General features: G+C 39.6%; 1 protein-coding gene across 1 annotated transcript in view; it reads left to right on the top strand.

The window, feature by feature from the left end:
* Nucleotides 1–18,783, top strand: part of HYDIN (HYDIN, axonemal central pair apparatus protein) — a 412,515-nt gene that overhangs the window by 99,200 nt on the left and 294,532 nt on the right. The window contains 2 exon segments of the mRNA XM_021093814.1: nucleotides 8,746–8,945; nucleotides 17,674–17,798. Of these exon segments, the coding sequence (XP_020949473.1) occupies nucleotides 8,746–8,945; nucleotides 17,674–17,798 (325 nt within the window).

Genomic DNA, 18,783 nt, shown 5'->3' with positions numbered 1-18,783 from the left:
TGCCTATGTTCTCTTCCGGAGTTTGACGGTGTCCTGTCTTATATGTAAGTCTTTTAGCCATTTTGAGTTTATTTTTGTGCATGGTATGAGGGTGTGTTCTAGTTTCACCGATTTGCATGTAGCTGTCCAGGTTTCCCAGCAATGCTGGCTGAAAAGACTGTCTTTTTCCCATTTTATATTCTTGCCTCCTTTGTCAAAGATTAAGTGACCATAGGTGTCTGGGTTTATTTTTGGGTTCTCTATTCCATTCCATTGGTCTGTATGTGTGTTCTGGTACCAGTACCACACTGTCTTGATTACAGTGGCTTTGTAATATTGCCTGAAGTCTGGGAGAGTTATGCCTCCTGCTTTGTTTTTGTTCTTCAGAATTGCTTTGGCGATTCTGGGTCTTTTGTGGTTCCATATGAATTTTTGGATGGTTTGTTCTAGTTCTGTGAAAAATGTCCTGGGTAGTTTGATAGGGATTGCTTTGAATCTGTAGACTGCTTTAGGTAGTATAGACATTTTTACAATATTAATTTTTCCAACCCAAGAGCAAGGAATATCTTTCCATTCCTTTAAATCTTCTTTAATTTCTTTGATTAATGTTTTATAGTTCTCAGTGTATAAGTCCCTTACCTCCTTGGTCAGGTGTATTCTCAGGTATTTGATTTTTTGGGGTTCAATTTTAAAAGGTATTGTGTTTTTATATTCCTTTTCTAAAGTTTAATTGTTAGTATACAGAAATGCGACTGATTTCTGAATGTTAATCTTATATCTTGCTTTGCTGAATTTGTTGATCAGTTCAAGTAGTTTTTGGGTTGAGTCCTTAGGGTTTTCTATATATAGTATCATGCCATCTGCATACAGTGACAGTTTTACCTCTTCTCTTCCTATTTGGATGCCTTTTATTTCTTTTGTTTGTCTGATTGCTGTGGCTAGGACTTCCAGTACTGTGTTGAATAATGGTGGTGAGAGTGGGCATCCTTGGCTTATTCCAGATTTTAGTGGGAAGGCTTTCAGCTTTTCTCCATTGAGAATTATATTTGCTGTGGGTTTGTCATAATTGGCTTTGATTATGTTAGAGAATGTTCCCTCTATACCCACTTTGGTGAGAGTGTTTATCATGAATGGATGTTGGGCTTTGTCAAATTCTTTTTCTGCATCTATTGAGATGATTATGTAGTTTTTAACTTTTCTTTTGTTAATGTGGTGGATGACGTTGTTTGATTTGCATATGTTGAACCATCCTTGTGAACCTGAGATGAATTCCAACTGGTCATGGTGTACGATCTTTTTGATATGTTGTTGGATTTGGCTGGATAAAATTTTGTTGAGAATTTTTGCATCTACATTCATTAAAGATATTGGCCTATAGTTTTCTTTTTTGGTGGTATCTTTGTCTGCTTTTGGAATTAGGGTGATGGTGGTTTCATAGAATGTCTTTGGGAGTGTTCCTTCTTCTTCAACCTTTTAGTAGGCGAATAAAGATTAAAATGAATAATATTACTTCGCTTACTCTGTGCTAGGGCCAGGATCCAGTGGTGGGTAGAAGTTTGGCCTTCATGGAGCTTGTGTTCCGCAATGAATAAATGAATGTATCATTCAATGTCCGATATTGATATGATAGAGAACACAGAGTGATAGAAAGTGGGACTGTTTCCTTTCAGTAGGAAGATCAGGGGAGACTTGTCCAGTGGGGGAACATTTGGTCAGAGAACTCAGGTAAGCCCTGCAGCTATGTGAGGGAAGATATTTGTCTGGGAGCGTGAACAGCACTTACAAAGGCCCTTGACAGACACATGTCTGGCAGCAGGTCTGGGAATTACAAGGCCAGTGTGGCTGGAGCAGAGGGAGCTGCTGGGAAAATGGTAGGAGACAAGGTTTGTAGAGAGTGAGGCTACGAGGTCTTAGAAATCATGCAAAGTAGAATAGAAAGCCACTGTAAAGTATTTAAAATATTTTTATTATGGAAACTTTCACCCATATGTAAAAGCATAGAGAAGAGCATAGAGAAGTGTCATCACCCAGATTTTCAAGCTCTCTGTGGATGACCAGTCTTGCTTCATCATCCTGTCCCCTGCTCATGAGGATTTTGAGGCAAGTCCTATACATCATTTCAACTGTAAATATGTCATTGTTTGTCTCTAGATGATAAGGTCCCTCACCTAAAAAATGGGCAGTAGTTGGGGGTGAATGTTGGCACCGGAGGTATGTTGTTTAATATTTAAGACAAGGCTATCCGAGCATTGTTACAAGATGATGAGTGAATGTTCAGTAAATAGGGAAAATTGATGCTTCAGGAAAATTCTAAGTGAAGCAAAAGGGATTAAGACCTAGTGCACAAGGAGTTCCCGTTGTGGCTCAGCATGTTGAAGACCTGACAGTGTGTCCATGAAGATGTGGGTTCAATCCCTGGCCTCACTCATTAGGTTAAGGGTCCAGTGTTGCCACAAGCTATGATGTAGGTCACAGAAGTGTCTCAGATCCAAGGTTGCTGCGGCTGTGATGTAGACTGGCAGCTGCAGCTCCTATTTGACCCCTAGCCTGGGAACTTCCATATGCTGTAGGTGTGGGCAGAGAAAGAAAGAAGGAAGGATGGAAGGAAGGAAGGAAGGGAGGAAAGAGAAGAAAGAAGGAAGGAAGGAAAGAAAGAAAGAAAGAAAGAAAGAGAGAGAGAGAGAGAGAAAGAAAGAAAAAGAAAGAAAGAAAGAAAGAAAGAAAGAAAGAAAGAAAGAAAGAAAGAAAGAAAACCTAGTGCACAAGGAAAGGGGTTGGTCTTAGATAAGAACAGGAATGAAGACAGGGTGTATGGGTGTAGATACAGATATATTGGTACATTTAAGGTAACCTAGAAAGCAAAGCTAAAGAGGAAATTAATTGCCTTAAGTGGATGATTTGTACACGGATCATGGAGTAACCACATTATCATATACTAATCATAAAAGTTGTCAAAATAAATCCAGAAGTCCTCAGATCTCTTTACAAGCCAAAGGCCAGAGGTCATTCCCTTTTAATAGCTGGAGAAGTGTAGATGCCCGCTCGGAGGCCGAGATCCCAGCCAAGTCATATGAAGAGTCAGAGTGGCGAAGGGTAAGGCTCCTGAGACATATCAGTCTTGTTTTTAAACTGATTAGGACTTGAGAACTGATTCTTCCCTTTTGAGAGGTGAATTTCTGATTGAGAAGATACTAAAAAATAAGTAGTTTTAACTGGTTAGGGAATTTATAATGTTTTTCAGGGCAGTGAGTATTAAATGCCCTACGTCCTAATCAAATCTGGTTTTACTCTGTGCTAGCTATTCCACCATCAAGTTCAGGAGTGGAGAAAAGGCGGAAAGAGGATTGAGAGGGTTTAACCACGCTGGCTGTGCTCGCCCTTGATTGCCTGGGGAGTCATTTGCTGCAGCAGAAGACAGCATTTTCCTTTGCCTGAGACTTTAAAGGACAGAATTATTGCCATGCTTGCTTTCTATCATGGAGCTAATATAAAATCCAGATACATTCTTTCCAGCCTTCAGAGTCAAATCTGCCATTTTCATATTCACTGCTTTTTTTTTTTTTTTTTTAAGTTTGGAAGATAGACCTGATGGAAGGAAGGCTAATGGATAAAAAAGTGGATTGGAAATTTCATCTGGAGACCATTGTTATATAGGATAACATTTTGGGATCTAAAGTAATTCATGGCTAAGTCTCTCCTAATCGAGGGGAAAGGCTTGGAATAAGTATTTTGGTGCTGAATGGTGACCTGATTGCTCTGAATTTAAATACAGTGGAAGGAAGTCCATCAACCGAAGTAAATTGCTTAGCTTGCGGGCTGACAAAGCCTCCAAAGTCATAACATCTGATTTAATTTTAAGCCAGTAGAGCAATATATGAGCATATATTATATAATCTAATATAGTCATATTAAATATAGAACTTCAGAGATTGGAATACATTTTTAAGGAGCTGCTTAAGGAATTTCTTCGTATTCTTTTATGAGCATGTGAACTGATTATGAATAAAACATATAATTCTGATCAGACTTCAGATCTTACTCATTTGGAAATCTGAAAAGATTTGAAAACATCTCTATGAATATTTCAATTGGCTTCCGAAGCTATTTTCAGCTGTCTTCAGTTCCTTATAGAATAAAGGCAGAATCTGTAAACATAGGATAAATTACTCAGGGATCACCTCTCATGCTGGATTCTGCAGCATCTTTTGTTCTTTCTCTCAAAGCCTCAGTTAATATTAAGTTTCCACATGTGCCAGCATCTTTCCAGTTTCTAATTCCCAACAAAACCTTTGCTTGCTGGGTTTGAGCTCCTAAGAAAAAATGAAAACAGTACTTATCTCTTTAGGATTCTGATTTTAATCAGACTAGACTGTTTTGTGTTGAAATCTGTGGGGTTTTCTAGGATCAAATGTGCTTCATGTAATTTGTACTTCCTTGTATCTGAGTAGCATAATTTTCTTTTTGTTTTTCTTTTTTTTCTCTTTTTTTTTTCGGGCTGCACTAATGGCACGTGGAAGTTCCCAGGCTAGGGGTTGAATAGGAGCTGTAACTGCCCACCTACACCACAGCCGTAGCAACACAGGATCTGAGCTGTGTCTGAAACCTACACCACAGCTCACAGTAACCATGGATCCTTAACCCACTGAATGAGGCCAGGGATTGAATCTGCATCCTCATGGATCCTAGTCGGGTCCGTTAACCGCTGAGCCAGGAAGGGGAACTCCATGAACAGCATAATTTTTGAGCCTGGTATTACCATGCAGTTTTAATAGATTTCATGGATACTGTCCATTAATTTTTATTGCTTGCTCTACCTTAGGACCTTTTCGTTTGCAACTTCCCTTACCAGGAACACTTCATTCCTAGATCTCTTCTGACTGGATGCTTTGGCTCTTCAGGCCTCCATCCAAAGGTCACCTCCTCAGGAAGGCCTCTTTGGTTGTTCTACTTAAAAGCAGCACCTCACCACATTATCACTTTACCAAATTTTATTTTCTAAATCATTCTTGTTTTCTGATATTATCTTGTCCTATTATCATTATCATTACCAGGATTTATCATTTATTTTTGTAACAAAGGTGTAAACACAAATTGAGTTTTTCCTATGTACCTTATACAAATCATTGTACTTTATGCAACATTTTAGTAATGACAGTCAACATTTATAAAGTGCTTACTACTCGCCAAGCACTAGGCTATGAATTTACTGCCCTAGGCCAGGTCACTGTCATCTCTTGCCTGGACTGCTGCAATGGCTTCCTAACTGGCCATCCTCTTTTCACCTTACCTTCCTTTAGTCTGTTGTCTATATAGCAACCAGTGATTCTTCTAAAACATAAACCAGGTGCATCATGATCAGCTTTCAGCCTCGTTAATGTTTTCAGCCATCCTCAGGTCCGACCAGTGGCTTACAAGATCCTGTGTGATCTGCCCCCCTCAACCTCCTTGCTGTATCTCTAACCTCTCCTTACCTTGCTCCCCTCTGGCCAGGCTCTGAATCACGCTCTGCCCAGATTACCACTCACCCCCAGGGCTTCATTTCTCATTTCACTTAGGTCTCTGCTGAACATGGCACCTCCTCATAAAGGCCTTTCTCCACTCACTCTCTATCCTCTTATCATGCTTTATTTCTCTTCGGTCAGCATTATGTTACTCATTTGCATGTCTTCAGCAAATATTTGTTGAATATTTACTAAGCACCAGGCCCTGTTCAAGGCACTGGATATGTGAGGTCTGTTAATACGATGGGCAAAATATCTGTTGACACGGAGATACTGGGGAGAAGCAAACAGTAGACTCAGTAAATGCGTAAAATATATAGTATGTTAGATGGCTTTGGGGAAACAAAGGCAGGTGAAAGGCTAGGGAGTGATGGGACAGGAGAGGGAGAGTTAAGTTTAAAATAGGGCAATCAGGGGAGGCCTCAGGGAGAAAATGGACCTTGTGCAACGTCCTGAAGGAGGTGAGGGAGTGAGCAAAGTGAATAACCAGAGGGAAGAGTATTCTGGAGGGAGTGGACGTCATGTTTGAAGGCTCTGAAGGTAGAGCATCTCTCGAATGCTCAAGGAGCAGCAAGAAGCTGGAGCCAGAGCAGAGGAGCAAGTGGGGGAGGAAGGGAGATTTGGCTGGGGAAGTGACAGGCGTGCTGGGCCATAGCACTCAGAGCACCCCAGCTCTCTGCTTGAGACATTTTGAATGGAGGGCTTCCTGAGCTGACTTATAACTGGATCCCTCTGACCTTTGTGTGGAAAAGAGATTTTAGAGGAGTCAGGGTTAAAATAAAGATTCCATTCAGACCAGGGAAGATGGGGGTGGCTAGGGCCGGGGGTGGGGCAGGGTGGAGGCAGTGAAAAGTGATCAAGGTCTGGATGTATTTTGAATGTCAGTTCTACAGTGTTTCCTGAGAAAGTGAGGAATGGAGTAATCTAGGATGCCTCATTCCAGGGTCTTAAATCCAGGCCACTGGAAGGATGGAGATGCCAGCACCAAGATGGGGAGTCAGTGAGGGAACAGATTTAGGGTGGAAGGAAGGGCATGAGCCGAACTTCATTTGGCATTGTGGAGCCTTTGTGGGTTTATGAGAAAAGGCTCCCCCTCTGGGCTGATGCACTTGGAGCCAGCAGAGTGGACTGGATTTCAGGCCCCATTCCTCCCCTTGGTAGAGTATCTTTATGCACAGTTATAGGCAGTGGCATTACTCAGGGGCTTTGCTTTGGGCCAGTTTGTATCCAGTGAGATGCTGGCTGGGCTGCTGAGTATGAGTTTGAGTGCAAGCAGTCAGAGAGACTACAACAGAAGCAGATGTAAAGGCTCTGTCGTGGAAGCATTCCTGGTGATTTTACCTTTATATCTCCTGGTATATGTATTACATTGTACATGAGATATGCTTTCTTTACTTGTTCTTTATCTCCTCCATTGCTTTGTAAGCTCAAAGTGATCCTTGTCTGTGTTTACTGCTCAGTTGTATGCCCAGACCCTGCTCAATGCCTGGTGCCTAAACATTTAATAACCGTGGTTCAATGAATAAACTAATTTGTGATACTACTGCTTTCCACTTGTCCCTTGGGTTTAAAGAAATTGAGTGCATGACCAGGTCTATATGTCAATCAGTGTGTCAGACATTCCCATTCCTGCTCTATGCCTGAAGTCCCAAGAGTTTTTTTCAAACCTCCCTAGCACTGAAAAGCATTTACGACATGACTACCAAAAGGAAACCTGGCTTCCAAGAGGAATTCATATTTAGCAAGATTGCCTTGTAGCCAAAACATACACGAAAGTGATGGGGAAACTTAATAAAGGCAAATTTGGTTGTGATGATTGTTGTACACCTATAAATGTAATAAAATTCATTTAGTAATAAAAAAATAATTATGAAAGGAAAAAAAAAAAATAAAGGCAAATGGACCTGGTTAGACAGCACATTCTTTTCAAGGTGACTTCTGACCTTTGCTTGAGGGGACTGTTAACTCTTTCCTTTCACATTCATATTTGCTTGCTGATGAGGGTTTATTTATTTATTTATTTTGTCTTTTTTTGCTATTTCTTGGGCCACTGCCACAGCATATGGAGGTTCCCAGGCTAGGGGTCTAATCGGAGCTGTAGCCTCCGGCCTACGCCAGAGCCACAGCAACACGGGATCTGAGCTGCATCTGCAACCTACACCACAGCTCACGGCAACGCTGGATCGTTAACCCACTGAGCAAGGGCAGGGACTGAACCCGCAACCTCATGGTTCCTAGTCCTAGTCGGATTCGTTAACCACTGCGCCATGACAGGAACTCCTGACGAGGGTTTATTTTTAACTTTGTTACCTTAAGAATGAGAGTTCCATTTTTCTATCTTATGAGAGGAGATAAAGAGTTACTTTGTTCAGCTTTTCTGTTATATCTAGACTCAAGACTGGGGATGATAGATGCCCAGATTTGGAATAATCAGTAATGGCTTTGCACAAGGGGTGAAGTTCAAAATCGGCTGTGTATCAGTTAGCTATTGTTGTATAATAACAGACCACTCCCAAATTCAATTATTATGGCTCATAAGTCTATGGTTTAACTGATCTTGACTGGGCCCACTGGTGAGTTGAGTAGGTAACTCCACTTAACTTGGCTAGGGTCTCTCACATATCTGGGGCCATAAGCTGGCCTAGCAGGGCTCTGGCTGTGACACTGGGGCTCTCATTCTACAGCTCGCTAGACCAGGCTTGTTTACATGGCAGAGTTTCGAGAGCAAGACTGGAAATGCCTAAAGCTTCTTGAAACATTTGCTTGGAACTAGCATTGCCTAGCTTCTAACACATTCCATTGGTCAAAGCATAGGGTGAATAAACAGACTCCACTCATGATGGAGAAGCTTTGTGCAGTCATATTGAAGAGTGCGATCATAGAGAGACCATTAATTGCAACCATCCGTCTAACACATGGGCATAAAGGATAAGCAGGTGGAGTTAAGAAGGAGGATGTGGAGGAACTGGTGAGAACCTCCTCTGATCTAAAGAAGAATGTGCCTCCCCACCTATTCTGCTTCCCACCTAATATCTGGGAAACACAAGAAACATAAGCACCTCTTTTGGCTTGTAGATTTAATACTTGAACTGTTCTCTTTCTTTCAGAATAGAGTATCTCATTGAAAGTACATCTATAATTATCTTTAGAAGTTTTCATATATTAAGTTGTTTTTGCAAGGTGCTTGGCATAGAGCCATATTTCTTGCAATTATTTCAATCATGTTAGTATTTCCACACGTAATGATTGTACCCTTCTATTGTAGGATTATGCTCATATGTTGACCTGCGTTACTGAAAGAGAAAAGTTTATTGTGCCCATCAGAGCTAGAGGTGCACGAGCCATCCTAGATTTTCCTGACATGCTGAATTTTTCTACTTGCCCCGTCAAATACAGCACTCAGAAGATTCTGCTGGTGCGAAACATTGGCAACAAGGATGCTGTGTTTCATATCAAAACTCATAGGTATGCATTCCTTCAGCTCTTGTTTTCGATTGATTCTTGCTAAATCTCATCAGCACAAGTATAGAATAGCAGTCAGAATGCAAATGCTTTTTATAGTCTTCAGTTGCAGGGCTGGGAGACTTCACTGATGTGGGACAGACCTCCTCTTCATCCCATGAGGAAACCAAAATTCAAGGTTACCTGTTTAGGCACGGATGGTTTTCTGAAATGCTAGATAGGAGTCTTTCTATTTAGCATGGAGAATGGCTCATGGGAACCTATTAATAAACATATTTTGTTTTGACAGAACTTCGTAACTGGCTGTATTAATTTTCTACTGCTACTGTAACAAATTACCGTAAACTTCATGGCTTAAAACAACACAAATTTATTATTCAGCGTTTCAGTAAATCAGAAGCCTCACTGGACTAAAATCCAAGTGTCAGCAAATCTGTGTTCCTTTCTGAAGGCACGAGGGGAGGATCCATTTCTTTGTCTTTTCCAGTTTAGGGGCCACCCACAGTTTTGTCATCTGAAAAATGGGGAAACATGTAGTAGCCACTTTATAGGGTTGTTGTGAGGAACAAATGAAATAATAAACATAAACTGCTGTATATAGTAAGTGAAATATAGCAAACGTTTCTCCTTTTGTTGTTTCTTTAAAGGAGCTACTGCCCGCTGTAGTGGACAGAATAATGGCTCCTCAACTATGTGCATGTCCTAATCCCCAGAATCTGTGAATGTGTAGTGTTACATGACAAAGGGGGTTGTAGATGTGATTAAGGCTGCTAATCAGCTGATTTTAAAATGGGGAGATTATCCTGGGTTATCTGGGTGGGCCCAGTGTAATCACAAGTATCTTTGAAAATAGGAGGAGGAGGCAGAAGAAGAAGAGTTCAGAGTGATGAGATATGAAAAGAACTCAATCTGCTATTACTGGCTTTGAAGATGAGAAAATTGAGTGATAGAGAGGTTGTATATATGTGCCCAAGAGCACATAGCTAGTAAATGAAGGTGTTCGATTTTAATCTGGTTGTTTATGGGATAGCTACAGTGTAGTAGACACTGTGGGACAATATAAATATGATAGGACAATCTTTGCCCTCAAGGATCTCTCTTATAAGATGGTAAAGAACGACTGTTATGGGACACAAAGACATTGGCTGAATAGCAGGGCCATAAGAAGATTGGCCAGCTTGAGAAGACAGGACATAGAGGGTCGAGTTCTCTTCTATGACTTTTAAAAAATAGTACATGTATTGAGCTGGATCATGAGCTTGTTTCCAGAAGGGCTTTATTTGTGGAATCCTTTGCTAGTTTAAGGCCACATCTCTCCAGAAAGGATTAGCATTTGCTTCTGCTTGGTTCCCAAAGGATAGACTACATAGACCACCTCTGGTAATTTCCTCACTTAGGCATTCCAAACCTCAAACCTGCCTAAGACACATGTTCAAAGTTGTGAATTCCCTAGAGAGTCTTTGTTTCCATTGCTCACAACTAAGATAGACATTATTTTTCCTTGTGCTAATGGGAGAATGTTTTGGTAGCCCTTCAAGTTTCCTGGTTGTATATGGGGATTTTGTTACCAGCCTTCTGATTTGACCATTCCAGGACCTTGTCTTCTGCTCCATCAGGAATGTTAAAATCCAGACTTCAAGGGATCAGTGGATTAATGCTCTGGTTTTTATTTCCTCTGTGTTTTTGAACCCTGTGGGTTTGCTTTTTTTCTTTCTTTCTTTTTTTCTTTTCTTTTTTTTTTTTTTGCATGCTCAGATACACATTTATATAGGTTATATTTTATCCAGCTGTTCTATGTCTTTTCTGGTGTAGGCATTTTGAGGCTACTTGGTCTGACATATTTAAGTAGCAGGGATGCCAGAATATGGATTGAGGCACATTCCTCAGGAGGATATTTGTGTTTATTCTTCCTCGTGTCCCAGAAGCATCACTATCTCTGAACCATTTCATGTCGATTCAAGTTCCCATCTGGGATCACTTTTTTTTTCTGGCTAAAAAAACTGCTTTAATATTTCTTAGATGTAGTCAAAAGTCTCTTGGTTTTTGTCTACTTGGAAAAAAAGGTATTTTGCTTCATTTTTTGAAAGATTTCTCCTCAATATAGAATTGTGAAATGACAGTTATGTATACACATTTCTTAGTACTTTGAAGATACCACATCATTGTCTTTTGGCTTACATTTTTCTAATGAGAAGTCTGCTGTGATTCCTAGCTTTGTTCCTCTGTATGTAATTATTGAACTGCCTTCAAGGTTTTGTCTTTATATTTGGTTTTTAGTAGTTTGAATGTGATATATCTAAGTGTGGATTTTGTTTTTGGTTTTTGTTTTAAGGATTTATTTTGCTTTTATTTAGTTTTGATTTAACTCCTGTGTGAGATTCTCTGAACTTCCTGAATTCTTTATTCTTAGAAAATCTCAGCCATTATCTCTTCAAGTGTTCCTTTTGTTCCATCTTCTCTCACCATTTCTTTTGCTCATAGGAAAGTTCTGTCCACCACAGGTGCAATAGTCTGCATATGTCTCATCTCCTTTAGCAGCAGGAAATTGTCCATTTTTGTTTGCCCTGCAACTTCAGCTTTCTGGTAGGTTTGAGAAAAATCATGATTTTTATTGTTTATTTAGTTTTTTTCATTTTGGGGGTTGGGGAAAAACACTCTTTCCAGCTCTCTCTACCCAAGATGGAAGCAGGACACTGACCCACTTTAGATAAATCAACTATCAAAGGCAAAGGAAAAATTCTTTTGAAAATCATTGTCTCCTAACATTCTCAAAGTGCTTATACAGCCTTTGTTTGTTATTTAATGATGAGACTCATGTATTTTGATTGAAGGAGAGGAGAGCAAGTTGTTCAACTGGTTCACCAAGAGCCAAGCTCTTTTGATTAACAAAAATCTCTTATAACCACTATCCATAATACACATTAAAAACTTCCTTTTATATGTGATGTTGTTCTAATGAAAAAGAGAATCCACCTAAGGTGGAGAAACAAGTGTAGGCAGCATACCTTCCTGAACTATTGGGCTGAATCTTAAAAACTACACATAAATGCCAATTCTTACATATTACATTCATGTAAAGTGAAATAAAATCACAAATTGAATAGTGTGAAATTGCAGGGAAAAAATCTAAAGCTTTTCTCTCCATGTAACTATGAATGTGAATCCTCTTTTCCTAATAGAGAAACACTTCTAAGGTAAAACGGTGAGCTAACTCAAGGGCTAGCTTGAGGAATCATAATGGCATTAGAAACTCTAGTCCAACCTTCCCATATTACAGACAGAAGAACCAAAGTCTGAGAAGGGAAATAACTTATCCAAGTTCCCCCAGTAAATTAATAACAAAACCTGGATTAAGACAAACATGGGCCAGTTCTGGGCTTATTTACCCTCAGATCCATTCCTCACCCTTCTCTGGCTCAGCTCAGTATCAGTTGTGGCTGTGTTAGCCCCCACCAGCCTCCAGGGACTGCTGGATTCCAGCTGGAAGGAGACTGGAAAGTAGAAAGAAGCCAGAGTATTTCTGATTTCAGCAGAGTCCCCAGCAAGCAGCAGCAGCTCATTTATGATTCTAGCTCCAGGCAGACAGACCTGCCATGGTCCCAACTTCTGCCATGCCCCTAGGATCTGGTAATTCATTCTCCACTTCTTTTGTCTCCAGCCCTGTGGTGGTGATGGCTTAGTGCTATCACTAGTCCCTGAGCTTTCTCACCACCTTATGCTGAGTTTCTCTGGTTTTCATCTGCTTTGTAACAAAGTCTTTCAATTATATTTCCTATTTATTTTTGTCTTCCTGTTTAGACTGTGCATGAAATGGTAGTTTTATGTTCCTTCCACGAAATAAGTGTTTTCCAACCATGATGTCAGTTCTGTGAGCTACCTCAAATCCTTCCAATAAATCCTTTTTCTATCTCAGTTAGCCAGAATTGGCTTTTGTTGTTTGCTACTGAGAAATCGAACGACTACAATGAGAAAGGTTATGATGAATTTGTAGTCGTGCTGTATGGGATCAGAATCTCTGGGGAGATTCCCTGACAAGTATCCATTCTAAAAAAAACAAAAAAACAAAAAAACAAAAAAACGCATGTGTGATTGTGATGCCCAGACACACAATGTAGTTAAGGACCACTCTTTCAAAGTGATTGTCAATAGACATAGTAGAGCAGTGGATCCAGTTTGAGAATTTGGAGGAAAAAACCCAGGGTTTATAGTCATGATTTTGCTACTTTTATAGTCACTATACAGTTAAAAATAATATCTCACAGAAAATTGTTTAAAAAAGAAATCATATTCTTTTCACTGAAATAATGATTTAATTAATGGTTAAATTATAAATGGTTAGGTTCATATACATTATGAAAAATAAAGCTTTATGTGTCTGTTGATCCCATTAGAATGTAAGCTTCTTAAATGCAAGGATTGTATCTCTTTTCATTTGTATGTCTCCAGCCTCTAGCAAAGTGTCTGGAATAAATAAGTGCTCAATAAATGTTTATAAGATGCCTAACCAACCATATATCATGACGGCAGAGCTACAACTATAAACCTCTACAATAATTTAAAATAAAAAACATGCTCCAAGTACTATAAAAAAAGGCATAATGTTTTTTACACTAATAAAATGAGCCGCAATGTGCTATAAAATATACAGAGAACGTTAACAATTACTCTTCAACTTTATTGCAAATTTGACCTGAAACTCTCGAAGGTACCAGAATAACTTTGACTATTAAGGTAGGATTAATTTTGGAAAGTAAAATAGAAAGGATTAAGAAGCAATTCAAAATCTAAAACCTCAATTTAGAATCAGTTAATAAGAAAGATTATCTGAAGGAAAAATATGAATATTACATTCAGTATTTAATATAATAGAACCAATATTTAGTCTTCTTCTAAAATATTGAATCACTTGGATGGAATAGTTTTTAGTTCCTAAGAGCAGTTCGTAGTGGATTAAAGAAAAACTCAAAATCTTTCTCGTGGCTCATGTTTTTTCACAAACCTGCATTCCCTCCCTTAATCAAGTATTCAGTATTAATGAGGATGTGATATGAAAACCAAACATTTTGGCAGACAAAGTCAGCCTTATACCCTGGAGGAGCAATACCTTTTACCTCTTAAAAGAGCATTTTCTGGTACTTGATATTCTCCAGCCTATTCATCCTGTCTGCCTTTAGTAAAATGAAGTACAAAATCAAATTATAGACAATGTTTAAGTATCAGAATGTAGCATACTCTATCCAATTAATGTCTGATTTATTGAGGAAGCTTAGGCAGCTCTAAGTAGCAATGGCTATCTCAGGTGATTTTCTAACTACTGAAGAAGTTGAGGGTAATATAAGCTCAACAATTAGCACACAATGAAAGACTGTCTTACCACTATATGGAATTAGGATTTCTGGAGGCCCTAAGAAGAGTCTCTTTGTGCATAGAAAATTAGCTTAGGTTCTCTAATGTAATACTATCCAATTTATTTTAAAACTGTTCTTTTGCTGCTAAGAAATATTTGAAAAGAAAATGAAAGAACAATGTAGGAAGCAAAATACTAGGAAGTAGGGAAGCAGAGATAGAAGAAAATGTTACGGTGTTGTTCCCAAAGGCAGGAAACTGGGAAATCTGAAGAAGGAAAGAGCTTTCAAGATGGTGAGACTCGCCTTCATCTTCCATCAAGATTCTTGAGATACCAAAAGTCTGCCCTTTTTCTCTTCCTCCAAGATGTTATAAAGATTAATTAAAGGTTGGAGATATTTTTTATTTCCCTTTAAAAGTTGATTATAATTTAATTTGGCAACCTCCTTTAAGAGGCTCCTAGGAGTAAAGAGCTATCTATGCATGAGGTGCTGAGAGACACAAAGATGAACCTAACCCAGTGGCTTCCACATTCAGAGGGCTTTTGAGGTAGGCAGAAGGAACTTGAACTTGAAGGCAGGCTTCCATCCCTGCTTTACCACTACCTAGTTGGGTAGCTTTGGGCCAGTGGCCTGCCTTTTTGGAGCATCTGTTTTCTCATGTCTCAAATGCAAATAATAAGACCTGCTTTCTCAAGGCTTTTTAAGGATTAAAAGATTGACAGCTATAAAGTGCCCAGTGTAGTACCCAGCATAGAGTAGGTAGGTGCTTGTAAAATTTTGGTTGCTTTCTCTTTTCCTTTATCTCAAGAGTCTCTAGCTATTGATAGAGCCAGGCATGAAAACTAATTATAGTACAAGGTGAACTAAAGAAGTAAAAGTTAAAGTTACAGCCTCTCAGAGGAAGGAGACATTATTAAGAGGGAGAATCATTAAAGAGTCTGCTTAAGAGGTGATTTAGCGTCTGGGCTGAGATGTGTGACTTTGAAAGGAATATGACATGGAAAATGGTGAGTGCTCCTACGTGACTCTGGAAGTTCTGGAATGTCCATGAAGAGGGGCACTGTCTGGCTGTAAGGGAGAGGAAGTACAGTACTAGGAAAGGCGAGGGTGAGAGACTAAAGCTCTCTCCCATTCTGTCCAACCCCAGTCTGTTGTGGAGTGTGGCAGGTGTATAGGATATTTGGACAGATGTATCTGTTTAATGAGAAGGCCACAACTGGATAGGAAAAGATCGTGTGGCCCCTTGAATATCTAGGACTTTGAAGTTTGTTACATAGATTATGGTGGTCCACTGAAGGGGGCCATTGATGTGTTAGGTCCTGTGTGTATTTTTTATAGTATTTCTAGAGTATTGTGAGGGATTGAAAGGAGAATGATACAAACTTGAACTCATCTAAATACCCAAGATCATCCTCTGGCTCCTTTTTCATTTAGGGACTGCCAAAGAGAAGATAACAATAGCAATAACAAAAATAATCATAAACATTTGTTTAGTATTTCCTATGTGCCAGACATTATTCCAAGCATTTTAGACTCCTTTAATCCTCACTACAACACTATGAAGTGGGTGCTTTCACTACCCTTATTTTATAGATGAGGTGATTTGCCCAAAGTCATGGCCGAACCAGATTTAGAATTTATTCAGTTGGCTCCAGCCTAGTAACTACTACCTTGTGGTGCCCCTACAGCACTGCCTGGGGTTTCTTGGAGGACTGGTGCTGAAGGTATGGGAAAAGGACAGACACAGGGATGGGAAAGTAGAAAGGAGAGGGCCGTCCAGAGAAAATAAATGATTGCCCATGGTAGGAAGCATAACAGGTCCTGCAGTGATAATCTCAGGTAGCACCAAGTGCTACCTTTGCTGTAAACTGTGTACCCCCAGAGAAGAAAGCTTAGATCTTCTGAAATTCACTTCTCTATCTAAGGGACGATTTAAGGAATGAAGACTCTAAAAAAACCATTGTGTGAAAGAAGTAAAAAATCAGAAACAACTTAGCCGGGCAGATACGTTGTCCAACACATTACTGAAAAACTAGCAATTTAAAGAAGTGAAATGGACCATAAAACATAATTTAATGGACTGGGTTTCCCATTTAGAAGGAAGAGCTCTGTAAGTTATTTAAGATATTTCATGCTCAGATCCAGCTTCTCTCTAACTAGTCCTTTCTAGGACAATTAAACTTAACCATTTCCTGGGCGTTCCTGCTGTGGCTCAGCAGTAATGAATCTGACTAGTATCCATGAGGACACGGGTTCAATCCGTGGCCTCACTCAGTGGGTTAAATATCTGCTGTTGCCGTGAGCTGTGGTGTAGGTTGCAGACACGGCTCAGATCAGGCCAGTGATTACAGCTCTGATTCAACCCCTAGCCTGGAAATTTCCATATGCCTCATGTGCAGTCCTAAAAAGAAAACAAACAAACAAACAAAAAACCCAACCATAACCATTTCCTTTTTGCAAATCCACCCTACCTTTGCATAAGGTCTACATGCCCAAACTCTGTATTCAGGACACAGAGCATGTCCCCAGTTTGCCTTGCCAAATGCTCTCTGCCCTTCTCCAGCTTACTCTCACCCAGGACGCTGACCTGTTTGGCACACACCAGGTTCTCGTGCCTTTGGTTTCTGGTTGGGTTCAGCCAACAAGAGTCCCAGCAGGCAGTCACAGGGGATGTGAAGTCAGGATCCTTCTCTGCCTAGTGTCTTACATGTCAGGGTCCCTGGGCCGGCTGTCTCTATTGACCAAAGCTCTTTGTGCCTCATAAGGAAGCTTTCTCTTAGGCATCTGATGGGTTTCAAAACCACTCCTTCTCCTTGGCCCTTCGGACTTAGAAAGGGTAATAGTTCTGTTGTTAATAACCCTGGGCCATTGCACTGTCTCTTGTAATTTCTCTACACCCCTTCCTCTCTTTTAAATAGACCCTTTGTTAAACTGTCCTCGCCTTATCCTCCTGTGATTGTATGTTCACTTTCCTTTTGAGACTCTGATATATTTTTCTGTTATAAAACCCTCTCTTCTCATAACTTTTGCAAAATTTGACTTTGAAGGTACTGTTCTTTTGCAAATTACAGTATTTGCATGCATATTATAAGTTTGTTCTTTACTGGAATCACTCATTGAATGTTAAGAGAATGGCTGAATGACAAGGATATAATAAGAATATTAGGCATCATTTAAGTTTTTTTTACATTTGCTGATCTATTACTGTTATTTTAATATTAAAACTAAAGTTCTCTCACATGAGGGGGAAGTATATCTCTGAATCACTGAATTGTGGTGTCAGGTCTGTGCTCTCTGCAGAGTTAGAACTCCTGACTTCTCTCCACCACCCCTCACACTACGCAGGCTTGTGTTCTGATGGTATGTTTCCATGTGTGTTGCAGGCCCTTCTCTATAGAGCCATCTGTTGGAACTCTTAATGTAGGAGAGTCAATGCAAATGGAAGTGGATTTTCAGCCACAGACAGTGGGCAATCACAGCCAAAGGCTTATCGTGGGTTATGATACAGGTATGCATTATTCTTTGTTAAAAGTTCTACGTGTTAAGAAAGGTCAGATGGAAAAATACGATGAAGCAAAATGGGAATTGGTTATTTGGCTGCATTAGAGTCAGCTAAGATTCTCAACATAGAAACTAAAGAATGAAATAATGCTGAGCCAGATATAAATCCCACCTAACAGTTTCTCCAGTGCTTGAAAGCCTGAGCAATACAGGGTTCAAAAGGAAGGGAAGGATCCTGTAACAGAAGTTAACTGGTAGATTGAGGTTATTTATATGTAAATGGAAACTTGTAGGTCACTTAATATCCTATGGATTTTCCATTTACGACTGCATTTGTCTAACATTTGAAAATATAAACCCAGTTCAAAATGTTCTTGCGTCTGCCCTCTAGTCTATGTTAGATCTGGTTACTTTAATCCTTAGAATATGCAGATATCTCACATAATATTCACTTAAATCCAGCACTCTATTTCCACTAGCAATTTCTTGAAGGCTTAATAATAATTCACTTATATTTTGTTATTATTGAAGTATGGTTGATTTACAGCATTGGACCAATTTCTGCTGTACAGCAAAATGACCCACTCACACATATATGTACATTCCCTTTTTTATATTATCTTCCATCATTGTCTATCCCAAGAACTAAATATAGTTCCCTATGCTATAGAGTAGGATCTCATTGGTAATCCATGTAATAGTTTGCATCTATTAACCCCAAACTCCCAGTCCATCCCATTCTCTCCCCGCACCCCGCCCCTTGGCAATCACAAGTCTATTCTGTATGTCTGTGAGTCCGTTTCTGTTTTGCATAGGTTCATTTGTGCCATATTTTAGATTCCATATATGTGATATCATATGGTATTTGTCTTTCTCTTTTTGACCTATTTTGCTTAGTATGATAATCTCTAGTTGCATCCATGTTGCTGCAAATGGCATTATTTCATTCCTTTTTATGACTGAGTTGGATTCAGTTGTTTATATGTACCACA

This window comes from Sus scrofa, chromosome 6 (genome assembly GCF_000003025.6).
Source record: "Sus scrofa isolate TJ Tabasco breed Duroc chromosome 6, Sscrofa11.1, whole genome shotgun sequence".
NCBI lineage: Eukaryota > Metazoa > Chordata > Mammalia > Artiodactyla > Suidae > Sus > Sus scrofa.
This window is presented reverse-complemented; position numbering and strand designations above follow the sequence as displayed.